The sequence below is a fragment of the Petromyzon marinus genome, chromosome 6, assembly GCF_048934315.1.
Source record: "Petromyzon marinus isolate PM22_M1 ecotype Great Lakes invasive population chromosome 6, UKy_Petmar_22M1.pri1.0, whole genome shotgun sequence".
NCBI lineage: Eukaryota > Metazoa > Chordata > Hyperoartia > Petromyzontiformes > Petromyzontidae > Petromyzon > Petromyzon marinus.
The window spans coordinates 17,789,348-17,808,404 of record NC_133672.1 but is presented as its reverse complement, the minus strand read 5'-3'; the positions used below and the strand labels follow the sequence as shown (position 1 = coordinate 17,808,404).

Here is a 19,057-nt window from a genome sequence, read left to right as displayed (position 1 = left end):
GGTGTGGGATGGAGTGGGGTGGTGTGGAATGGAGTGGGATGGAGTGATGTGGGGTGGAGTGGGATGGAGTGGGATGGAGTGGTGTGGGATGGAGTGGAGTGGGATGGAGTGGGATGGAGTGGTGTGGGGTGGAGTGGTGTGGGGTGGAGTGGGGGTGGAGTGGAGTGGAGTGATGTGGTGTGGGATGGAGTGGTGTATAGTGGGGTGGTGTTGCAACAAGGGAGGGCGGAGGAGCGACTGCTCACAACAACGAGGGCGGACAGAGCTCCTGGCGGGCGGATACAAAAAGACACGCAGCGAGTTGGCGCAGTGAGGGTGCATCTCAGTGGGTCAACCCTTGGTCGACGCAGCCTCAAATGAGTACCCGGTGCGGTGTGTAAATATCGACACTTTGGAGATAAAAGCGGCCGGGCGTGGTTGTGGCCACCCAACCCCTCGGGTGGGAGCTCGCTCACAGCACTTGCCCCAAATGTCTGTTGAGCCTCCACGGGGGGTCTTTGTCTTTGGCGCTGCTGGTGTTGATCATGGCGGGTTGTAGAATTGCTGCTGCTGCTGGGTTATGAGCGGACAACTGGATATGAATGAGATTTGTTGCAGAGGCAGAGCCGCGACTTCTGAATAAGGCGCGAACAGCCAATCTTGCGGGAAATGCGCGTGAACACAACCATAGGTTTAGAATGCAAATCATTGGTTTAGTAAATGTTTGTCAACGGGCAGTCCCCAACATACAAACACGGTACAGAAAGAGGTCGCACGCGCACCATGTGCTAATAATAGACCAGCACTAACATTGCCCAGATGTGTTTGGTCATGGGAACACAACCTATCTCTCGTTCTCAGTCTCGCTCACCATCTGTTCTCCGTCTCTGCTGTGTACCGACGGATTAACGAGCAGCGGATGCAAAGGAAGCGGGCGCGTACAGGGACGAGGTCGACATCTGAGCGAGGCGCACGGAACGACAGTCACGGAAAACTCCTTGAGAGGTGGCGTGGTGCCGTGGGCAGGTAGGAGTGGTCGTGCCTTACTGCCACGCTCTATCCACTGCTGGACGCAGGAGCCACGCGGTCCGCACATTGTACACACGAGTCCCCAAATAAATGGGTCATCGTGTTTCATATTATAGGAGGATGCAACGTGTAGTGTTACCATGGCTAGCAGTGCCATCATGATTATAGGGCCTATACTGAACCACGGGAATCGGGAATGTGCCCCCCCCTCCTCCTATTCCAGTTTATGTTTTAATGATTATCCCTTACCCCTAAGACAGACGAACATCAGCGTAGGGTGCAGTGAGAGACGAACAGGCGAGCGTCCCGACTCTCCGTATGGCCGCGTGTTTGTTGGTCTCCGTGTCTCTGTGTGTTTAGGTGTTTGTTGGTCTCCGTGTTACTGTCTCTGCTTGCGACTGTCTCCATCTCTCCGTCTCTGTTCTCTTGTTGTCGTCTTGTCTCTACGTCCGAGTGCCTCGCCCCGTGTCTGTTGAGTCCGTCTCCCCGTTTGCCTCTCTCGCCAGTGTTCCTGTGCATTTCGACAACTCTCCGCACGGTATCTCTCTCCGTATAAACGTCTTCCTGTGTCCCGCTGTATCTCGTCTCGAGCTCTCCCTGTCACCTGATTCGCCTCTGCGTCTGTCTCCGTGTGTTGTCTGTCGTGAACAACCCCACCACTTCTGCCTTGTCCCCCAACCCCCCCTAGACATCACCCGACCCCCGCGAACCGCTCTCCTCCACCACCACCACGTGTGGTGCTCAATGGTCATCGCACGGCAGGCGCTGCGGTGCCACCAAACACGAGGCACGGAACGGTCACCGTCGATGATGCACCAATCGCCCTGAACACATTCTCACGCTCGCGATACACGGGTAAAGCTGCTCTTGCGTGAGAGAATCTGCGGCATTGGATATGTTGCACCAAATATCACGCCACGACAATCGCATTTTGTTCTCCTGTTCATGCAAACGGTACGCTGACGCTGCATGTACTCCACTAATGGCAACAACACTGAGGCGTAACACAACGCAGATAGTGGAACGGGACAAGACGAATTGACTCGGGATTCATGATCCCGGCACGATGGCATCTCAGTGGAAGCTGGAGCTCACACCGCTCATCGGTAGCCAACAGTCATCCCTAACTAGTAAGCCTCCGTGTTAAAAAAGCACCCCGAACTGCCCGTGCGCTCCATGCATGGTCACGGCGCAACGCAGAACACCGCCCAAGATCCCCACATTCAGTGCAGAGCTGCAGTGGGGTTGTTTCGTATTTTGTTTTTCAATCCCAGGGCCACCATCTCAGACGCGGGCGGGGTCTGCCCACTCCACGCAGGGGGAGGAAGTCGAAGCGACTCTGCTCGCCCCAGGCAGGAGGCGCTGTTGTCGAGGAGACCTGGCAAACCTCACAAACGCTTGATGCGCCAAGCCCACTGATTTAATGTTTGTTGAAAGTTGTTTTTATTGTAACTCACCCCGCCCTCCCAACTAAATTGCTTCCCTAGCCGTGTCCCGAATGCTCGATATCGTGCAACGAGAGCGAACCTCCTTTTATCCACAACCATATTATTATTATTATCCGCGACCTCGGATTGACCCCCCGTTATCCATCGGCTGATTGTTCCTTTATTGAAAAAAAATCCAAAAGGAATCATGCAGATTCTCAATCCCGCTGGCCTTTCCCTTGGTTGTACGACGATAACACGGAACTGAAGTCTCCGTGAGCCTCATGGATGTTAAATCGCAACATTACTCTTATAAAAGTAAATTACTTTAACAATTTTTGATTGAAAGCTTTCGTGACTGCAGGGATTCATATTCTTGGTTCTTTCGGTAAAATCGCGTAGAAGGGAAACAATAAAATAATAAAAATATAAAACAATAAAACTTTAACAATGCTGAAGTGCGGGAACACGCATGCATATTGTTACCAGGTCCTGTGCTGTTCGCGCAGCAACAGCTCCCTCGCGTGTCCGTAAGCGCAGAAGCCCTCTCCATGTGCACGAGGCCACGTGCGTGGGGACAAGGAGGGCCGAGTGGAGCCACGTGGGATATCGAGACATCCTCACAAGAGGTAATCAAGATCAAAGCTGCGCACAACCTGCACGGAGCTGGGCTGTGGTCTTAAGGATTCTGAGGATAATTATCAAGGAAGGGCACAGGCATGTGTTTTTTTCTGTTTCAGGAAACATTATTTGTATCTTTTTTTTTTAGAACACGTTACGTTTGTGCAGGACCCCCCCCCCACAACCCAATACATGGATGGGAGAACAAGTCTCATCAACAAGCCATGGCTTTGGTGTGCAAATATTTAAAAATGACCATAAACGTTCAATTTTGCGCGCATGTTGTGGTATTGGCGTGAATGGAATAGGATATTTGTGTGTTCTCCGACAGGAATACCGCTGTCTTGAATTCATGTTTTTAAAGTGGCATCTTGCATATTGATGTCAACATAAAACGCAGGCGAGGTTCGTCCACTAGGGGCGTCGTGCTACCAAGCAGCTGGAGGTGACAATTATTTTTTTAAAAAATATTTTTTTATAAATTGTTTTGTTGTGTTTAAATATGATCATTTCAACGTGAAATTGCCTAATGAAGATTAAATGTTAAGTTCATATGTAGAAACCGCTGCAAGTCTGATTTGTGCCTTGGGGAGGTCTCAGGGCAGCTGTGAAGGCGTCCGAGTGAGAGATATCCCTTCATGAATTACGATTATCTTCGCATTGTAGCCACGCCGTTTGATACCCATTCAGGGCGCTGGAAAAGGCGCCCATGGCTGTAATTACTATGTCACAACGCTAGGTTGCATGTGTAAATATAGCAGGTCACGGTCGACACGCTCTTGTCAATGTCAAAAGCCTAGTGTGGACTTGAGGGTCATGGGGACAGTACGAGTTTGTTGTTTTGCATTGTTTATAAATGCCTCACCGTTGTTGGTAAAGACAAGACAGTTTTAGCACTTTCACGAGAAGGCCAATAACATGACGAGGTTTTTCTTAATTAGAACATTCAGAGGTCACTCACAACAGCCCCACCGAATGGAAATGTCACGAGCCGCCACTGATAAAAACGTGGTTTCCTTGTCGATACTCTCATCATGTTATTTTTTTGGCAAGGCAATGTCGTGATTTTAGTTTGCCATAAAACTATACTACGTGGCCTAGCCGAAAAACAAATATGGATCATAAACAATATTAATATAGATGCACACTCGTGTAATGTTTAGGTGTTCCCACGGAACACACATCAGCGATATGAGTTGAACATACTTGTTTCCATGTAACTTTTCTGTTAAGACACTATGATACACGTTTTTTAAAATCGCGTAACTTATTTTGTCAAACCGGTCACATGGATATATGTAACAATTTGTTTGATACTAGTTCAACACGTAGGCTTTCGCGACCAATATTATTCATAATAAAGGTTTTTGGGTTATTAGTCCCCGTCATAATACACTTTCTATTGATGACAATGATACACATGTAAACGGCCTTCTATGTCATTTTATTTTCAAAGAAACACAGCGAATGAAAATGCAATAAATGAAAAATGAGACTAACTATACGTGACGCATTCCATCCACTCGCCAGAGCATTCTGCTGCTCAGGATTCTACCGTCAAAAACAAAAACGTGCAAGTCGCTATACAGCAAGGAAGTGGCTTGTCAAGGAGAAACAATTCCGTTAAGTTACTCAACAGAAAGGGAAAAAAAAACAATGTTTAATCAATTGTCGAGTTATTTCTGTTATCTCTTAATTGTGATAAGTCATTGCACAATCACACTTCCTTTACGGTCTTCGGGCCCCAATGTTCAGTAGCCATTACTGCCACACCTGCTGTGCGGTCATCAAAACGTCTAAATTTTCTCTGCGTTTCCATGGATCACAGCCACAGGCAAGGCAGGCACTTCATTCCTCATCATGCATTTATAATCAAGACGCTCACTCACCATTGCGTAATCACAGCACCCCACTACCAATTTACACCAAGAACACAAGCTGTACAATAATTTAACTGTATTATAGTGAATATTGGTTATATTTTCAAGCGAATAAAGTTATAAACAGACAAGGATCTGTTTCCATAAAAATATAATTCCATTTTAGTGCATTAACTTATGAGCTTTCTGGCCCAATGTTTTTCCGCAGCATTTGTTTTAAGCAGCAAACCATGGACTGGTCTTGATTTTGTCTAATAAGCTGAGCGAGTCCTTTTTTTAAAACAAGTTCTGTTGCCTTCCCTGAATGGGAAAGAGACTAAAGCGTTAGCACAGCAAAAATGCACAACAGTGTACGTGCCGTCATGTTGAATTGTGAGCAATGGAATATGAAAGATAGGGATTTGTTTTCGCCATGACAGCATGGTTCATCAGCCGAAATGCATATCAATTAATATTTAATAGCACAAAGTTGCTGCGAACGAATCTACGACAATCCATGACACACGTTGTACAATGCTGCTGTACTGCGCTGTTGAGCCGCATGGGTTTTGTGGAGACTTCCTCCCTATCAGATTATCAAGGCAACCCAGTGCCACAGCTCACAGCAAACTCGATTAAAACGCGGATCAAGCCAAAACCTGTCCAGTTTGCCCCATTAAACAAATGCTTGAAATCAGTGGTCCACAAGCTGATAGGCTGATGGACCTAAATGTTATTTATTTACAGGGTAAAACAGACCAATGTATATTATATTATTCCTTATAATCCATCATGATAGTGCATAATGAACATTGTTTTACATCACCCTTAAATGTGAATACAGGTACAAAAAGTGCATTGCCTTTACAAACACAAAGTTTTTATTATTTTGCAAGTCACCAACTCAAACCCATATTCATACTGTCTTGCTGCTGCCACTCCCACCTGATTAAGAACTGTGTATGCCAAAACTGTGTGCCAAGTTATTTGAAAGCACAACGAATCAATAATAAACAGTTGTGGAATGTCAGTAAGCTCTTTTGATGTTTTAATTGTATCATGTTTTCAATGCAACATGTTTTAAGGCCCAATGGGGCTAAACAGTTTATTTTCAAGGACAACATGCCAATACACGTTGCAAATGTCTCTTACCAGCTTAGAATTGTTTAGGGAAACGGTCGATTGCATTGAACCAGCAACTGAAGTGCCCTATGCATGGGAAGTACAGGTTTCCTTCGCTCCATGCGGCGGACGCCGTTCCAATACAGTACACACTACACAATGTGGGCCCACGTCCGACCGCAAAGGAGTGAATTCAAACCGCATATTGCAAATTTTGGGTAGAAATGTTATCGCCGCATATACAGCACGAAATTGCACAGACTGAATCCGCACATAAGGAGGGACACCTGTATATGGGCTGGCTGTGCGTGGTCTGTTTACTCATCTGCAAGAGACATCGCCAACCAACATTACACAAGAGTTTTCATTTATGGGGCTCATGTATTCTGGATGCGAAAATTTACAAATATCCACATTCCCCCCCCCCCCCGTCCCCAAGCAGAGGTAATGATATAAATTGAGATCTTGTAACTGCACTTAACGATTATTTACTCTGCTCAGTACTTGGTATGAAAGTAACACAAGGACTAACGGAAATGATATGATTGAAGAAAAGGGATTTATTTTCAAATTGCAGTCACAGATTTCTTATGTACCACAAAATTTAAATCTTGAGTATCGTTGTGCGTCTAAGTTTACGTTTGGAAAGCATTCCCTGCTTATTTTTTTCCATTGGTTTTAGTCGTGCAGGATTTATTTGCAGATTTTTGTATGAATTCAAATCATTGATGACATTCATTTAAACAAACTGGCTCTCGCATTTTATTGAAACAATGTCTTGGCTAAATCTGCATTTGTACTCAAATAATAATAATAATCAAGTGTTTCACCAAAGAGTGACCACGGATGAGTAATTTTGCAAGTTTACCTGCAAAACGTTAGGTCGTTTTAAAAGGGTTAGATTTGCACTTTCCTTCAGTGTTTTACCATTAAAGCACATCGCACTGTGGTGCAGGCCAGAAAATAATTTGCGAGCTTAGAAAAAACTACTGGCGTAATATGTACATATAAATAAAATAACAGTTCAAATAAAAATAACCTGTTGTTATTTCTATTTAATCTGTTATGTATATACACATATACTAATGGTTATCTGATGACAGCCTCACGAGGAAATGTCTAATGACTACAAACATAATATGAACAAATTACTATTAAATTTGGACGTGTGTTTGGAAAATGTAATTTGTATTATGAGATAACCTGTTCTATGGGCAGTTGTAGCATAAAAACACGCAGCAACACGATATCGTGAGAAACGTGTCTTGATGCGATGTTTTTCCTCACGCTATAAATTCACCAACATTTTCAGCTTCAGACTTTATTCCAATTTCTGACAAGGGATTCAAAGTTATAAATTGGATCAATAAAATCGAGCTTTTTTTTAAAATACAAAACAATGTTACTAAATAGTGATGTCTCGTTTTGGGCAATGGGGCAGAGTGTAACAAAAAAAAACAATGCTGTGGTTGTGTGGAAGAGAGGGAAGGGAGCAGAGGGTGCAGGTGACAGTTGTCGCCATCTATCTCCTCTTAACCGGCCCTGGCTTGCTGACTTTCGTACTGCCGCTGCTCTTAACGGCCTTCTTCGTAGTGAAGATGCGCGTCATGAGTTCGGACACGTCGGGAAGATCTTTGTTTGGTGTCAGCATGTTCATAGATTGCTCCATTTCCTGTAAAGTAGAAAAAAAAGTTACAACGATGAGAATGGTATACTCTTTGGTTCTATTCGGTAAAGTCACGTAGGTAAAAAATAAAACAACAAAAATCACGACGTTTCGGCCACAACACAAGTGGCCTTCATCAGGTGAAGGGACCAGACTGTCTAGAGGACAGCGCTGGAGTGAACACAGCCAAGCTCAGACCGCGACCTTTAAGCTGTGTGAGAGGAAACAGAGCGCCTTGACAAAGGAATTAGCATAAAAATTAGCATTTAATTGGCGGACTTAGCATGATGAACAGTGTAGAGGGGGTGAACATGTGCAGGTTGGCGAGGGGGGGAGGGGGAGTTTACATATTGATGGTGTGAAAAGGGAATTTCAGCAGCTGCGAAAGTTTGGGATACCACTACTTGAAAAAATATACTGTACCATTGAAAATTAGTTTGATTCAGAACATCTTTCCAATGGTTGCTTAATTTGAAACCATCCTCTCGGTTGAAATTGTGTCCGTGTTTGTAAATCTGAATTGCCTCGTGAACAAATCTCTGATAAAAACCCGTGGGTTTGCAAAGAACCTTGGTATCGGAGAAAATTATATTGTGATCACCCACAGTGTTGTAACAGTGATCAGCTACGGCAGAAGAATTCGTTCTGCCGTGTTTCAAATCTGATTTGTGCTCGCGAATTTGGTCAGAGACATGTCGTTTTGTTAATTGAATTCGGTCGTTCATAAAATAATGTAAAAAAAGTTAATGTTGTTATACGTAACCATTTTATTAAAAAGTTAATTACATATTAGTAAGATATTTGCAGATTGAAAAATATATATGTTACCGTCAATTTAACAAATACATTTTGCATGTGAAACTGTATAAAACCTCACTTATCTCAGTTGTAGAGCATTATGGATAATACATTACATTATTTTCAATATTGCATGAAGACAATGGGGGGGGGGGAGGAATTGGGGCAAACACAATTTCAACCGAGACGACGGTTTCAAACACGGCAATCATTGGAAAGATGTCATCAACCACTTAGGGTCATGACGTGGAATTTGTGTTTCCTTGTCAACCTCTACCGTCAGCAGTGTGGATGGGTGTAGCGAGGTGCAATTCCCCCCTCACCTCACATCTCTACCCCTCCCCCCTATCTCTGCCCCACCCCCTCTCTCTCCCCCTGTCTCTCGCGCGGCTCTTTCCCCAACCCACTCACTCTGAAGCACTTGAATTTGTGCAACCCCATTCCTTCCCTCCCCCCCCCATTGTCTGAAGGATGGACCGAGGTACAATTCCCTCCTCCTCCCATCTCTACCCCCACCCCCCATCTCTGCCCCACCCCTCTCTCTCTCCCCGTCAATTCCCCGCCCTCCTATCTCTACCCACCCCCCGCCATCTCTGCCCCACCCCTCTCTCTCCCCCTATCTCTGCCCCATTCCTTCCCCCCCCATTGTCTGATCGGTGTACCAAGGTGCAATTCCTCCCTCCTCCCATCTCTACCCCTCTCTCCTCCCCCCTATCTCTGCCCCACCCCTCTCTCTCCCCCTGTCTCTTGCGTAGCCCTTTCCCCCATCCACTCACTCTGGAGCCCTTAAAGCAGCTACATTTGGAGGCTTGCCCCCTCCTTTCTCTCCACCTGATGAAGACCGCTTGTGTTGCGATCGAAACGTCGTGGATTTTTTTGCTTTTAATTTAGATTTTTGTTTTCTATCTACGTGACTTTACCAAAAGAACCAAGAATATACATTAAACTATGCTTACCTTTCGCATTTCTGGGTCATTGGTGTTCATTACTTTGGGCAAGAGGAAGACAATGAGCAAGGGCAGGGCCATCATGAGCACCTGTGAAAACACAAAAGAGCAAGTCAGTTCAAACGTAGCTTTCATAACAAGTGGTGCCAATCCTCTTGTATAAATATTGTTCCACAGTGATTGTATAGTCACTGCAACTGTATTGGTTATTGCTATAAACGTTACAAATAACTCTTGAATTTACAGCCCAGCAAAAGTATGCAACTGCACTTATCTCCATCAGTATCGTCCCTGCATTCTTCTTAACGAGTATATCTGTAGAGATTGGAAGCTGCTTGTGTGACGAGCATGTATGTGATTTTGTCCCAAGTAAACTAAAAATGAACACGTGCACGCTCAGACATCTGTAGGGGAATCGAACCATGGGGTTGAAGAGGAAGTCGGTCCATTTCCACGTCTCGCGTTTCATGAAGTAGTTGGGCGTTCCGAAGGCTCGCATCCGCAGCGGGTAAGGCATTGGCACCACCTCGGAGCTCTTGATGTAGTTCAGTTTACGGGCCCTGCAAAGGTGCAATGTGCATCTCTTATTTTTATATTTATAATACAAAACAGTATTTACCACTGTTCATGCAATGTCAATATGTATGTTGAATGTCTTTAGAACCGTATTTGGCCAACTGTGCTCAAAGGTAAAATCAATTGTGATTCCTTACTTGTAAATGATTTAGGTAATATGTGTTAATTAAGACATGGGTTTGAGAGCTTGGATGACTATACACATAACAATAGGAGTTAAACAAGGAGATATTATTTCGGTGTAAGGATTTGGATACTTATACTACCTGCTATTACATGGATCAGAAACATCGGACACTGATCATAAAAAAAATAAGTGAGAAAAACAAATGGATCTGAGAACAAACATACATCAGAGACATCGTGTTGGCTGTTAAAAAAGCTGGCCTGTGTGTTTGGGTCCTGGCATGTCAACTATCAAATTTAGCTTTTTGATATTTGAGGTTTGTGTATAGGTTAAAAGCTATTATTTGAGTATGGATATTACATAAGCAATACATAAGTTACCTCCCTTTTAGAGGAACTAAATGTAAACATATACATACAAATTTTAATACACAAAACTAAAACACAAAGTATGGTGACATAATTAGGGGTGCACCGCATCTTCCGACATTTCTAATATGTGGCCGAATAAAAATTTCCAAATGCAGCTGTACTTGGAAGAGAGTACGGCAGCATAGAGGAAGGGACAGGCGTACAACCATAGTGGCGGCTTGCTGTACAGGTAAGAAGCAGGAACTCGGTGTGTGTGTGTGTGCGTTTCTGTCTCTGTACGTGTACACTTGTGTGCATGTGCAGCTATGTATGTGTTTATTACAGTTGGGAGATAGGATGTCATATCCTTACATAAACATGGCAATAGCCTTCATAATTTGATAAAAATACGTTTTTTACGGTCGTGCAAAATAGCCACGAATTAAATTTCAGATTGTAAGAATTTACTTGACTGAGCATAGGTGGCAAGATACAATTTAACGAGCATTCATTTATATTGTAGTAATTGCTACACAGTTAACAATATATGTACTGTCTTGATTCTTCAGCTTTATCCTCTAAATATAATGCAATGGAATGACTATGTAAAGGGTAGAAGTGCTTTGTGCACTGACCGCACATGAAATCTAAATGCATGATCAATGTTCTAATTATTTATGCCTCACACATATAGATCTGTTGTATGCCATCAGGCCTTAACGCGAAGCAATATGTACTGTATATCATTATGCCAGAGCCTGGTGGTCTTTCTCCCTCTAACATTTTAAGATGTTAATCTGTTATAGGTGTTGTATATCAGGTGGGTGTGATCTCTCTCCTGCTGCATATCTGTCGAATGCCTAACTTGTTACGCTGTACCTAAACTCCAACTCGGTATGTTTACAGGGGGTCCCCGCTATAGTTAGGGACTGGAACGTTGCGACTTATAACAACATATGAACCTTATGGCGGGACCCCGGGGTACAGAATAAACGGAAGTCAAAATCTTAATTAATCAATTTTTGGCGACTCCGTCCCACCGTGCACATAAACGCCGCGATGCACCTGGCGCGGATCATTCTGTTGTCATATCGTCCAAGCGCAGCAGCGAGGACGAATGTGCAGAAGAGCTGAACAAGCGAATGCACTCCATGCACGGGTATGGGCAGGATCATAAGTCTTATCCAAAGCTACTCAAACTGCCTACACGACTTAAGTCCTTTATTTGTCATAACGGTATGCATAATACAGTGAAACTGCTCTCTTATCTTAATTATTATTTGTGACCTACCAATGTCTGTAGCCAGGATCAATCGATGACAATCCAATTACCTGCAGATATTTAACAGATGAGATGCGTTGCACCGTTAATTCCTCCTGTTTGATAATACTTCTCATGTACGTATGCATCTGTGCAGATTTTTTTTGCGATTAAGCCATAGTCCCCACATACCGCTCGTATCAAAGCGGATAAGAGCGGCGACCCACTACTCTGTAGAGTAACATTGGAAACAGGTCCCTGCAGGGTGGGCTGGTAGGAACATTGGAATTTTGCGCAATTTTATTTTTACACCCCAACAGCACGAGATTTCACTTCGTTAAAGTATTGAAAGGGGACGGACGGACACATTAATCTATTGCAGGCTGGTACACTCAATTTACAACTTTGTTCCTACCAGTATAAACGTTTGTTGCAATATGAACAGCACATTGAAAACACATACCATTTTATGTAGCGTTTACAAAGTGTGTTCACAAATTCACACTGAGAAACACGATGATTGACAGAGGGGTGTAAATTATTTTTTCGATAGTGTATTTAAATAGAGGTACTGCAGTTAAGTAGTTTTCAGTTTTAAAGGCATAGTTTAACAAGGCAACACTTGCCACCATCCTTCAAATCCATTGGCGAAAAAGAGCTAAGTTTTTGTTGACATTGCAATATGTCTATGCGAGCGCTGGGGGCTTATGGGACCTCAGTGTCCCGCGATAAGGTTCATATTACGGGGACATTTCTCCCACAGGAATCCTTCATGTTAATGAGGCGGGGGGGGAGGGGGTTGGCTCGTAAACGCGTAAACATTGCCTATGCGATGGAAAGCGGGGCAATTTCTCCTATAAGAAACAATGGAATAAGGTACTGATAGTGACCGTAACTTATGGAATTGTGGTGTTTCATACCTAACAACCAAAATATACGTATTTTACATGTACAGAAAAGCATGTACTGTACATGTACAGTACCTGTACTATATTGTAAAACACAATGTACACATTTATAACCAATTGTGAGTTCAAGAACCTTTAAACAGCAATAGTTATACTGATAACAGCAATTATACTTATCAAATACAATCTTAAGCAGCATTTTCTAAATAATTTAGCTTAACCTATAATTTTTTCTGATGTTACCTTGAGGAGTGGACAAGTTGTGGGCAGATATAATTTTAACACTTCTTTGCCGTGTAATTTTAATCTCCGAATGCTTTAAAGGATGATTAGCTTTACTTTCTACTTAATCAGCATTCTTCTTCTACCGTACGTGCACTCGTTGTAGAAAGATTCAAATGGCACCCGATATCAACCACACGTTCACCTTTCCTACGACGCTTTATCACTTCCATTTGAACATTGAGCGTAATACAGCGGTTTTTCTTTTGCTCACCACCTGCACTGTCACCTGCACTATGCTTTCTACTCATTGTTGAAGGTTTGCGATTTTAAAAGACTATTGGTGGTATCTGAGACATTGTTGTGGGGCATCGTTATTATGCCCCTCCAAATCCATACAACTAAAAGTTACATGTGTGGCTACAAAAAATAGAATGCAACAAATGTACAGCACGTTGATTTGCAACAACTCTTGATGTAGTTACCTTATTTTCCCCTTCGTGGTGATGTCAACTCGAACAGGATCAAACTTGAAAGAGGGGGATGCCACCTCCACAACATAGGAGCCAGAGGGGACGTTATGCACGGTGAAGCTTCCATCCGTTCTGCAAAACCAGTGAACACCGCGTCATTTGAGCGGAGGTGGCCATGTGGCTCAGAGGTCAGAGCATTGAGCTGGCACCGTGGAGTTTCTGGGTTTTAATCCATCCCTGCCAGCTGTGGTTAAACTGGATTCTCAAGTGTACATCAATGGCCTCAATCCTGCCATCAATAATTGTATGGCAAAATAGGGCAAGGGAGACGAAATGGAGCTTGGAAGAGGACACAGTGGTAGCTTGGAGACCAAGCGAAAAGCAAACGTGCACAAAAAAACGTTAAATGTGGTTCTTCATTTAACTTGGCAAATCTACAGGTCTAAGAATAAAACTAATGATTTGACTATAATGCAACCAACAATTTTTGTATACAGTGGGTGAGAAAGTCCTGCCCATTACTGTGTAGAACAGGGGTCACTTGAACCGATCTCAGAGGTAGCTCTGTGATGTGTACTTCCGTGGGCCACTCCACTGCAACGGGTTACAATGCTCTACAAGAGTTATGGACGTATTCTCCATCTCATGACAAACGTCATTTGAGCATCTTTGATGCATGCAAACCGTCTCATGGACTTGTCGCATGACACATTACCAGGCAAACACAGGAAATGTATCACACACGATCAAACGTCATCCCCTATTATGCTGCAGTGTTTTAAGATGATTAACAAAAGCAGAAATATTCCTGCTATGAGGAAGGCTTATTGCGCCAAACTTCACTTATACTTCCCCTCTTTTAGGCCAGTGTTATTGACAAATGTGTTGAGTTTTTGTGATATGTGCTTATTCACCTCGGCCAATGTAGTGTAACAATTGTTTTTTTTTATCTAAAGCCTTTATAGTCTGGATGTCTGCGCTGGAAAAAGGTTAAACATTACATTTACTAGTATTGTTCCACAGTAGGATTTTCTCATCAAACATTCAGTCTGCTCGCGGTTGAAGTAAAATGAAGGACACACACACATCCATGCAAACACACACAAACATCACTCGTTTCGCCTAAAGGAGCATATACAGGAATTATAATTGCATAGCTATACTGATGTAGGGTGTACAGTGAGAGTACAGAAGTTATGTTTAAAGAGATACATTATTGTAATATTGTAGATTTTCTCTCTCTCTCCCAATTTTAACCCGATTGTGTTACCCAGAGCTGTGTCACGAGAGCAAGCATCCATTCGGATCTCTCTTGAGAGCAATGTGAGCGAATGTCCCCAGGAGGCGGGTATCAGAGGTCCCTACTCGCCTGGTCGACACAACAGAAGGCAGCACGTTCACGCCATGTCGTCAACGTGACAGTCATTCGAATTTAGCCCAAAAAATTGACGAACCGAATGTTGCGGTTTTTGTTATTGTTGTTTGTTGTTGCGCAGTCATTGTTGACCGTGTCGAAGTCATAAAAACCTTACACTGTACTTCAGAACCAGGCTTTATCTCAGACGGCTTTGAACCCCGAATCTTTGTGGTGACAGCCAGTTCAGGGCTGTAATCTCTGAACCAAACGCCCACCCCTCCTGCTGCAGACGATTGTGTTGGCTACCTTGACAGCAGAGGGCGGTGCGAATAAAAAGCATCGTTGTTAACCGTCTTCTGCTCTGCCCCATTGTTTATACCCCCGCCGCCTTCACGAACCAGCCCCGAGCAGCGTGGGTGAAGTATGGTCAAACAACTCCCAAGACTCGTTAGGCCCTCATCCAGCAACCGACAAGACGATACCGGCTGTGGGTGGACGTACTGCTGCAGGGTGTACATAGTAATGGTGTACATAGTTCTGTTACACTGCACTTATTGTGTACAATCAGTTGTGTACTTATGCGGTTGGGGTAGTGACGTTAATGTGTTTGGTTATACTGTCGTAGTGCGTAATGAATTTACATAGGTACCAGTAGTGCACGTGTGGTTATATTGTTGTAGTGTTGTGGTTGAGTGTATACTTGTACTTCGGTAGGGAGGAGTGGTGGTGCAGTGGTTTGCGCACTGCGCGACGAACCCGGCAAACACAAGTTCGATTCCCGCTCACGGCCCTTGACCTCCCCTAGGTCGACTCAGCCTCAAGTAAGTACAGCACCTAGTGCGATGTATAAACATTGCTACTGGGGAGACAAAGGCGGCTGGGCGTGTTGCTGGCCACCCACCGCCTCGTGTGCCGTGCCGGCCTTCATAGGTGCTCGCTGACAGGCGAGGGATCTTTGCCCATGTAGTGTGCGTGTAGTTAATACTGCTGTAGTGTTATAGTCGAGTGTATACGTGTACTGCCGTAGTACGGACGAGCATATTAAACGCATCAGGTGTGTATCTCTACTGTCGCCACGGCTCTGGGAGGCTTCATCGAGCAGTGGAGTGACCGCGGATGGACGCGCCGAGGCCTGCGTCTCACCTGAGCAGCCCCACGTACTCCCCGCCCTCCACAAGCACCCGGGCGCCCGAGATCCACTCCTGCATCTTGAACCCGGGCACGGAGACGCGGCCCTCGATCTTGAATCGCTCCCCGTTGGCGTCCTCCGCCTCGAGGTAAGAGAAGGACGAAGAAGAGACGGAGGAGGAGGAGGAGGCGGAGGCGGCGCCGCCCGCGAGCAGCACCACCAGCAGCGTCGACACCAACACCGCCATGTTTCTTTGCCGGTCGGTCACGTGGGGGGGGGGAGCTCCTCTTGCTCGTCACGTGGTTCCGCTCGTAGCAGTGCTCCCATGGGGGGGGGGCTCAATGGGAGAGGGCAGTTGGAGAGGGCGGGACGCAGTGGGAGGGGGCGGGGCCCTTTGGTAGAGGGGGCGGGGCTCTGCGGGGCTCTGTGGGAAGGGGCTGGGTTCTTTGGGAGCGTCTCTCTGGGAGAGGGCGGGGCTATGCTGTAGAGGGCGGGGCTCTGTGGGACGGGGCGGGGCTATGTAGGAGGGTGCGTTCAGTATTTATCCTGGAGGAATCCGATGAGCTAAAAAGCTTTCATCTTCTTTGGTTCTTTCGGTAAAGTCACGTAGAATGAGAATAAAATAACAAAACAAACAATACAACAACGCAGGTAAGAAAATCACTTTAACGAAACACACATACATGCAGTCACGAAAGCTTTAAATGAAAATTTAATCGAGTTTTATTTTACGAGGTACTAAGTTGACTCTCTGGCGAGGCGATGGGCATGATCACTGTGTGTGTGGCTAATAACATTCTGGCGAGATGTTAACGCCCTCGCCTGGCAAACAAGGAGGATCTTGGCTGCAATCCCGACTGACGCCTGCTGTGTACTTGGAGCGGTCCTCCCGTTTCCCTCTACCACATGTAGAAGCACGCGTTTAGATAGAGGATTCGGCTGCTGCTGCTGCTATACACTTCCACACGATAATCAAACTTTGTAGAGATATAATTTGTGATAGCCAGGTCGGTGGGCCTTACCCAGGTTCAATTAAAAATAGTTTAAAAAAATGTTTAATTGTTTTATATTCTTGGTTATTTCGGTAAAGTCACGTTGAAGGGAAACAATAAAATATATAAAACAATAAAATTCTCACGACGTTTCGACTGTAACAGTCATCATCAACGGTTGGTTTTCACACCTGATGATGACTGTGTTACGGTCGAAACGTCGTGAGAATTTTATTGTTTTATATATTTCAATTTTATTATTTTATTGCTTTCCTTCAACGTGACTTTACCGAAAGAACCAAGAATATGAATCACTGCAGTCACGAAAGCTTTAACTCGAAATTTAAATATTATTGTGTTTGTTAATGGGATGGGGGCACGCTGTGGTTCAACGCAAGAGGAGGATGATGATAAGGCGTGGCATGGCCGTGCAGGCGTAGTGCTTCGCGCACCGAATCGCTTAAGTCACCATGCCAGCTAAGAATCGATTGATTTTGTGAGCTAATTTGTTACTGTCTTGTTTAGTCTCGTTAATTCCGGGTGCCCAAACGTACCATTCTCCAGCGTACACACACGTGCACCCAGGGAGGGTGTTTAATAAGATATGATGTCTTCTTGGGCGCGGATTTTGTTTGATGCATGAATCGAAAAAAGCGAATCAATGGAATGGATTCGCTGGAATGTTGGGAGCGTCACGAAGTTGCTCAACGTGAACCGGACGGAGGTCGGAGAGTCGCAGTGCAGAGCTCACGAGCAGCGGTCAGTGCGGTGTTGCGTGTGCGGTGTTGATAGTGTGTGTAGGTAGGGTGTTGATAGTGCGTGTAGGTAGGGTGTTGATAGTGTGTGTAGGTAGGGTGTTGATAGTGTGTGTGTAGGAAGGGTGTTGATAGTGTGTGCAGGTAGGGTGTTGATAGTGTGTGTAGGTAGGGTGTTGATAGTGTGTGCAGGTAGGGTGTTGATAGTGTGTGTAGGTAGGGTGTTGATAGTGCGTGTAGGTAGGGTGTTGATAGTGTGTGTAGGTAGGGTGTTGATAGTGTGGGTAGGTAGGGTGTTGATAGTGTGAGCAGGTAGGGTGTTGATAGTGTGTGTGTAGGAAGGGTGTTGATAGTGTGTGCAGGTAGGGTGTTGATAGTGTGTGTAGGTAGGGTGTTGATAGTGTGTGTAGGTAGGGTGTTGATAGTGTGTTGATAGTGTGAGCAGGTAGGGTGTTTATAGGGTGTGTAGGTAGGGTGTTGATAGTGTGTGTAGGTAGGGTGTTGATAGTGTGTGTAGGAAGGGTGTTGATAGTGTGTGCAGGTAGGGTGTTGATAGTGTGTGTAGGTAGGGTGTTGATAGTGTGTGTAGGTAGGGTGTTGATAGTGTGTGTAGGTAGGGTGTTGATAGTGTGTTGATAGTGTGAGCAGGTAGGGTGTTTATAGGGTGTGTAGGTAGGGTGTTGATAGTGTGTGTAGGTAGGGTGTTGATAGTGTGTGTAGGAAGGGTGTTGATAGTGTGTGCAGGTAGGGTGTTGATAGTGCGTGTAGGTAGGGTGTTGATAGTGTGAGCAGGTAGGGTGTTTGTAGTGTGTGTAGGTAGGGTGTTGATAGTATCTGTAGGTAGGGTGTTGATAGTGTGTGTAGGTAGGGTGTTGATAGTGTGTGCAGGTAGGGTGTTTATAGTGTGTGTTGGTAGGGTGTTGATAGTGTGTGTAGGAAGGGTGTTAATAGTGTATGTAGGTAGGGTGTTGATAGTGTGTGTAGGTAGGGTGTTGATAGTGTGTTGATAGTGTGAGCAGGTAGGGTGTTGATAGTGTGTGTAGGTAGGGTGTTGATAGTGTGTGTAGGTAGGGTATTGATAGTGTGTGTAGGTAAGGTGTTGATAGTGTGTGTAGGTAGGGTGTTGATAGTGTGTGTAGGTAGGGTGTTGATAGTGTGTGTAGGTAGGGTGTTGATAGTGTGTGTAGGTAGGGTGTTGATAGTGTGTGCAGGTAGGGTGTTTATAGTGCGTGTAGGTAGGGTGTTGATAGTGTCTGTAGGTAGGGTGTTGATAGTGTGTGTAGGTAGGGTGTTGATAGTGTGTGTAGGTAGGGTATTGATAGTGTGTGTAGGTAAGGTGTTGATAGTGTGTGTAGGTAGGGTGTTGATAGTGTGTGTAGGTAGGGTGTTGATAGTGTGTGTAGGTAGGGTGTTGATAGTGTGTGTAGGTAGGGTGTTGATAGTGCGTGTAGGTGGGGTG

At 44.8% G+C, this 19,057-nt stretch overlaps 2 protein-coding genes and 1 long non-coding RNA gene across 5 annotated transcripts in view; 2 read left to right on the top strand and 1 right to left on the bottom strand.

Moving 5' to 3' along the window:
- Nucleotides 1–205: 205 nt before the first annotated feature.
- LOC142923994 (uncharacterized) lies at nucleotides 206–5,945 on the top strand. Its single transcript, XR_012941117.1, has 2 exons — nucleotides 206–1,005; nucleotides 1,697–5,945. It is a non-coding gene; the product is annotated as an uncharacterized LOC142923994 (long non-coding RNA).
- EMC7 (ER membrane protein complex subunit 7) lies at nucleotides 4,482–16,153 on the bottom strand. The gene is made up of 5 exons (XM_032947601.2): nucleotides 15,866–16,153; nucleotides 13,378–13,497; nucleotides 9,870–10,008; nucleotides 9,458–9,538; nucleotides 4,482–7,709 (listed from the first exon to the last, which is right to left on the bottom strand). Exons 1-5 carry the CDS (start codon nucleotides 16,096–16,098, stop codon nucleotides 7,560–7,562), a joined length of 723 nt encoding a protein of 240 aa, XP_032803492.2. The 5' UTR covers nucleotides 16,099–16,153; the 3' UTR covers nucleotides 4,482–7,559.
- A 220-nt stretch (nucleotides 16,154–16,373) lies between these two features.
- The window catches only part of LOC116939360 (steryl-sulfatase-like), a 35,256-nt gene continuing 32,572 nt past the window's right edge, over nucleotides 16,374–19,057 (top strand). The window contains exons 1-2 of one of the 3 annotated variants that reach the window (XM_032947603.2): nucleotides 16,374–16,502; nucleotides 17,498–17,602. In XM_032947603.2, coding sequence (XP_032803494.2) covers nucleotides 17,510–17,602 — 93 coding nt within the window. In that variant the 5' untranslated portion in view covers nucleotides 16,374–16,502; nucleotides 17,498–17,509. Of the gene's footprint in view, nucleotides 16,503–17,058; nucleotides 17,603–19,057 lie in introns of those variants that run through there. The other 2 variants (XM_032947604.2, XM_032947602.2) reach the window with 2 other exon arrangements.

Bases quoted from the DNA above. Each gene is read 5' to 3' on its own strand.
- EMC7 (XM_032947601.2), bottom strand. From the start codon at position 16,098: ATGGCGGTGTTGGTGTCGACGCTGCTGGTGGTGCTGCTCGCGGGCGGC. The intron at 13,498-15,865 runs GTGAGACGCAGG...CTGGTTTTGCAG, and splicing joins GAGTACGTGGGGCTGCTCAG to AACGGATGGAAGCTTCACCG. The intron at 10,009-13,377 runs GTAACTACATCA...GCACCTTTGCAG, and splicing joins ACCACGAAGGGGAAAATAAG to GGCCCGTAAACTGAACTACA.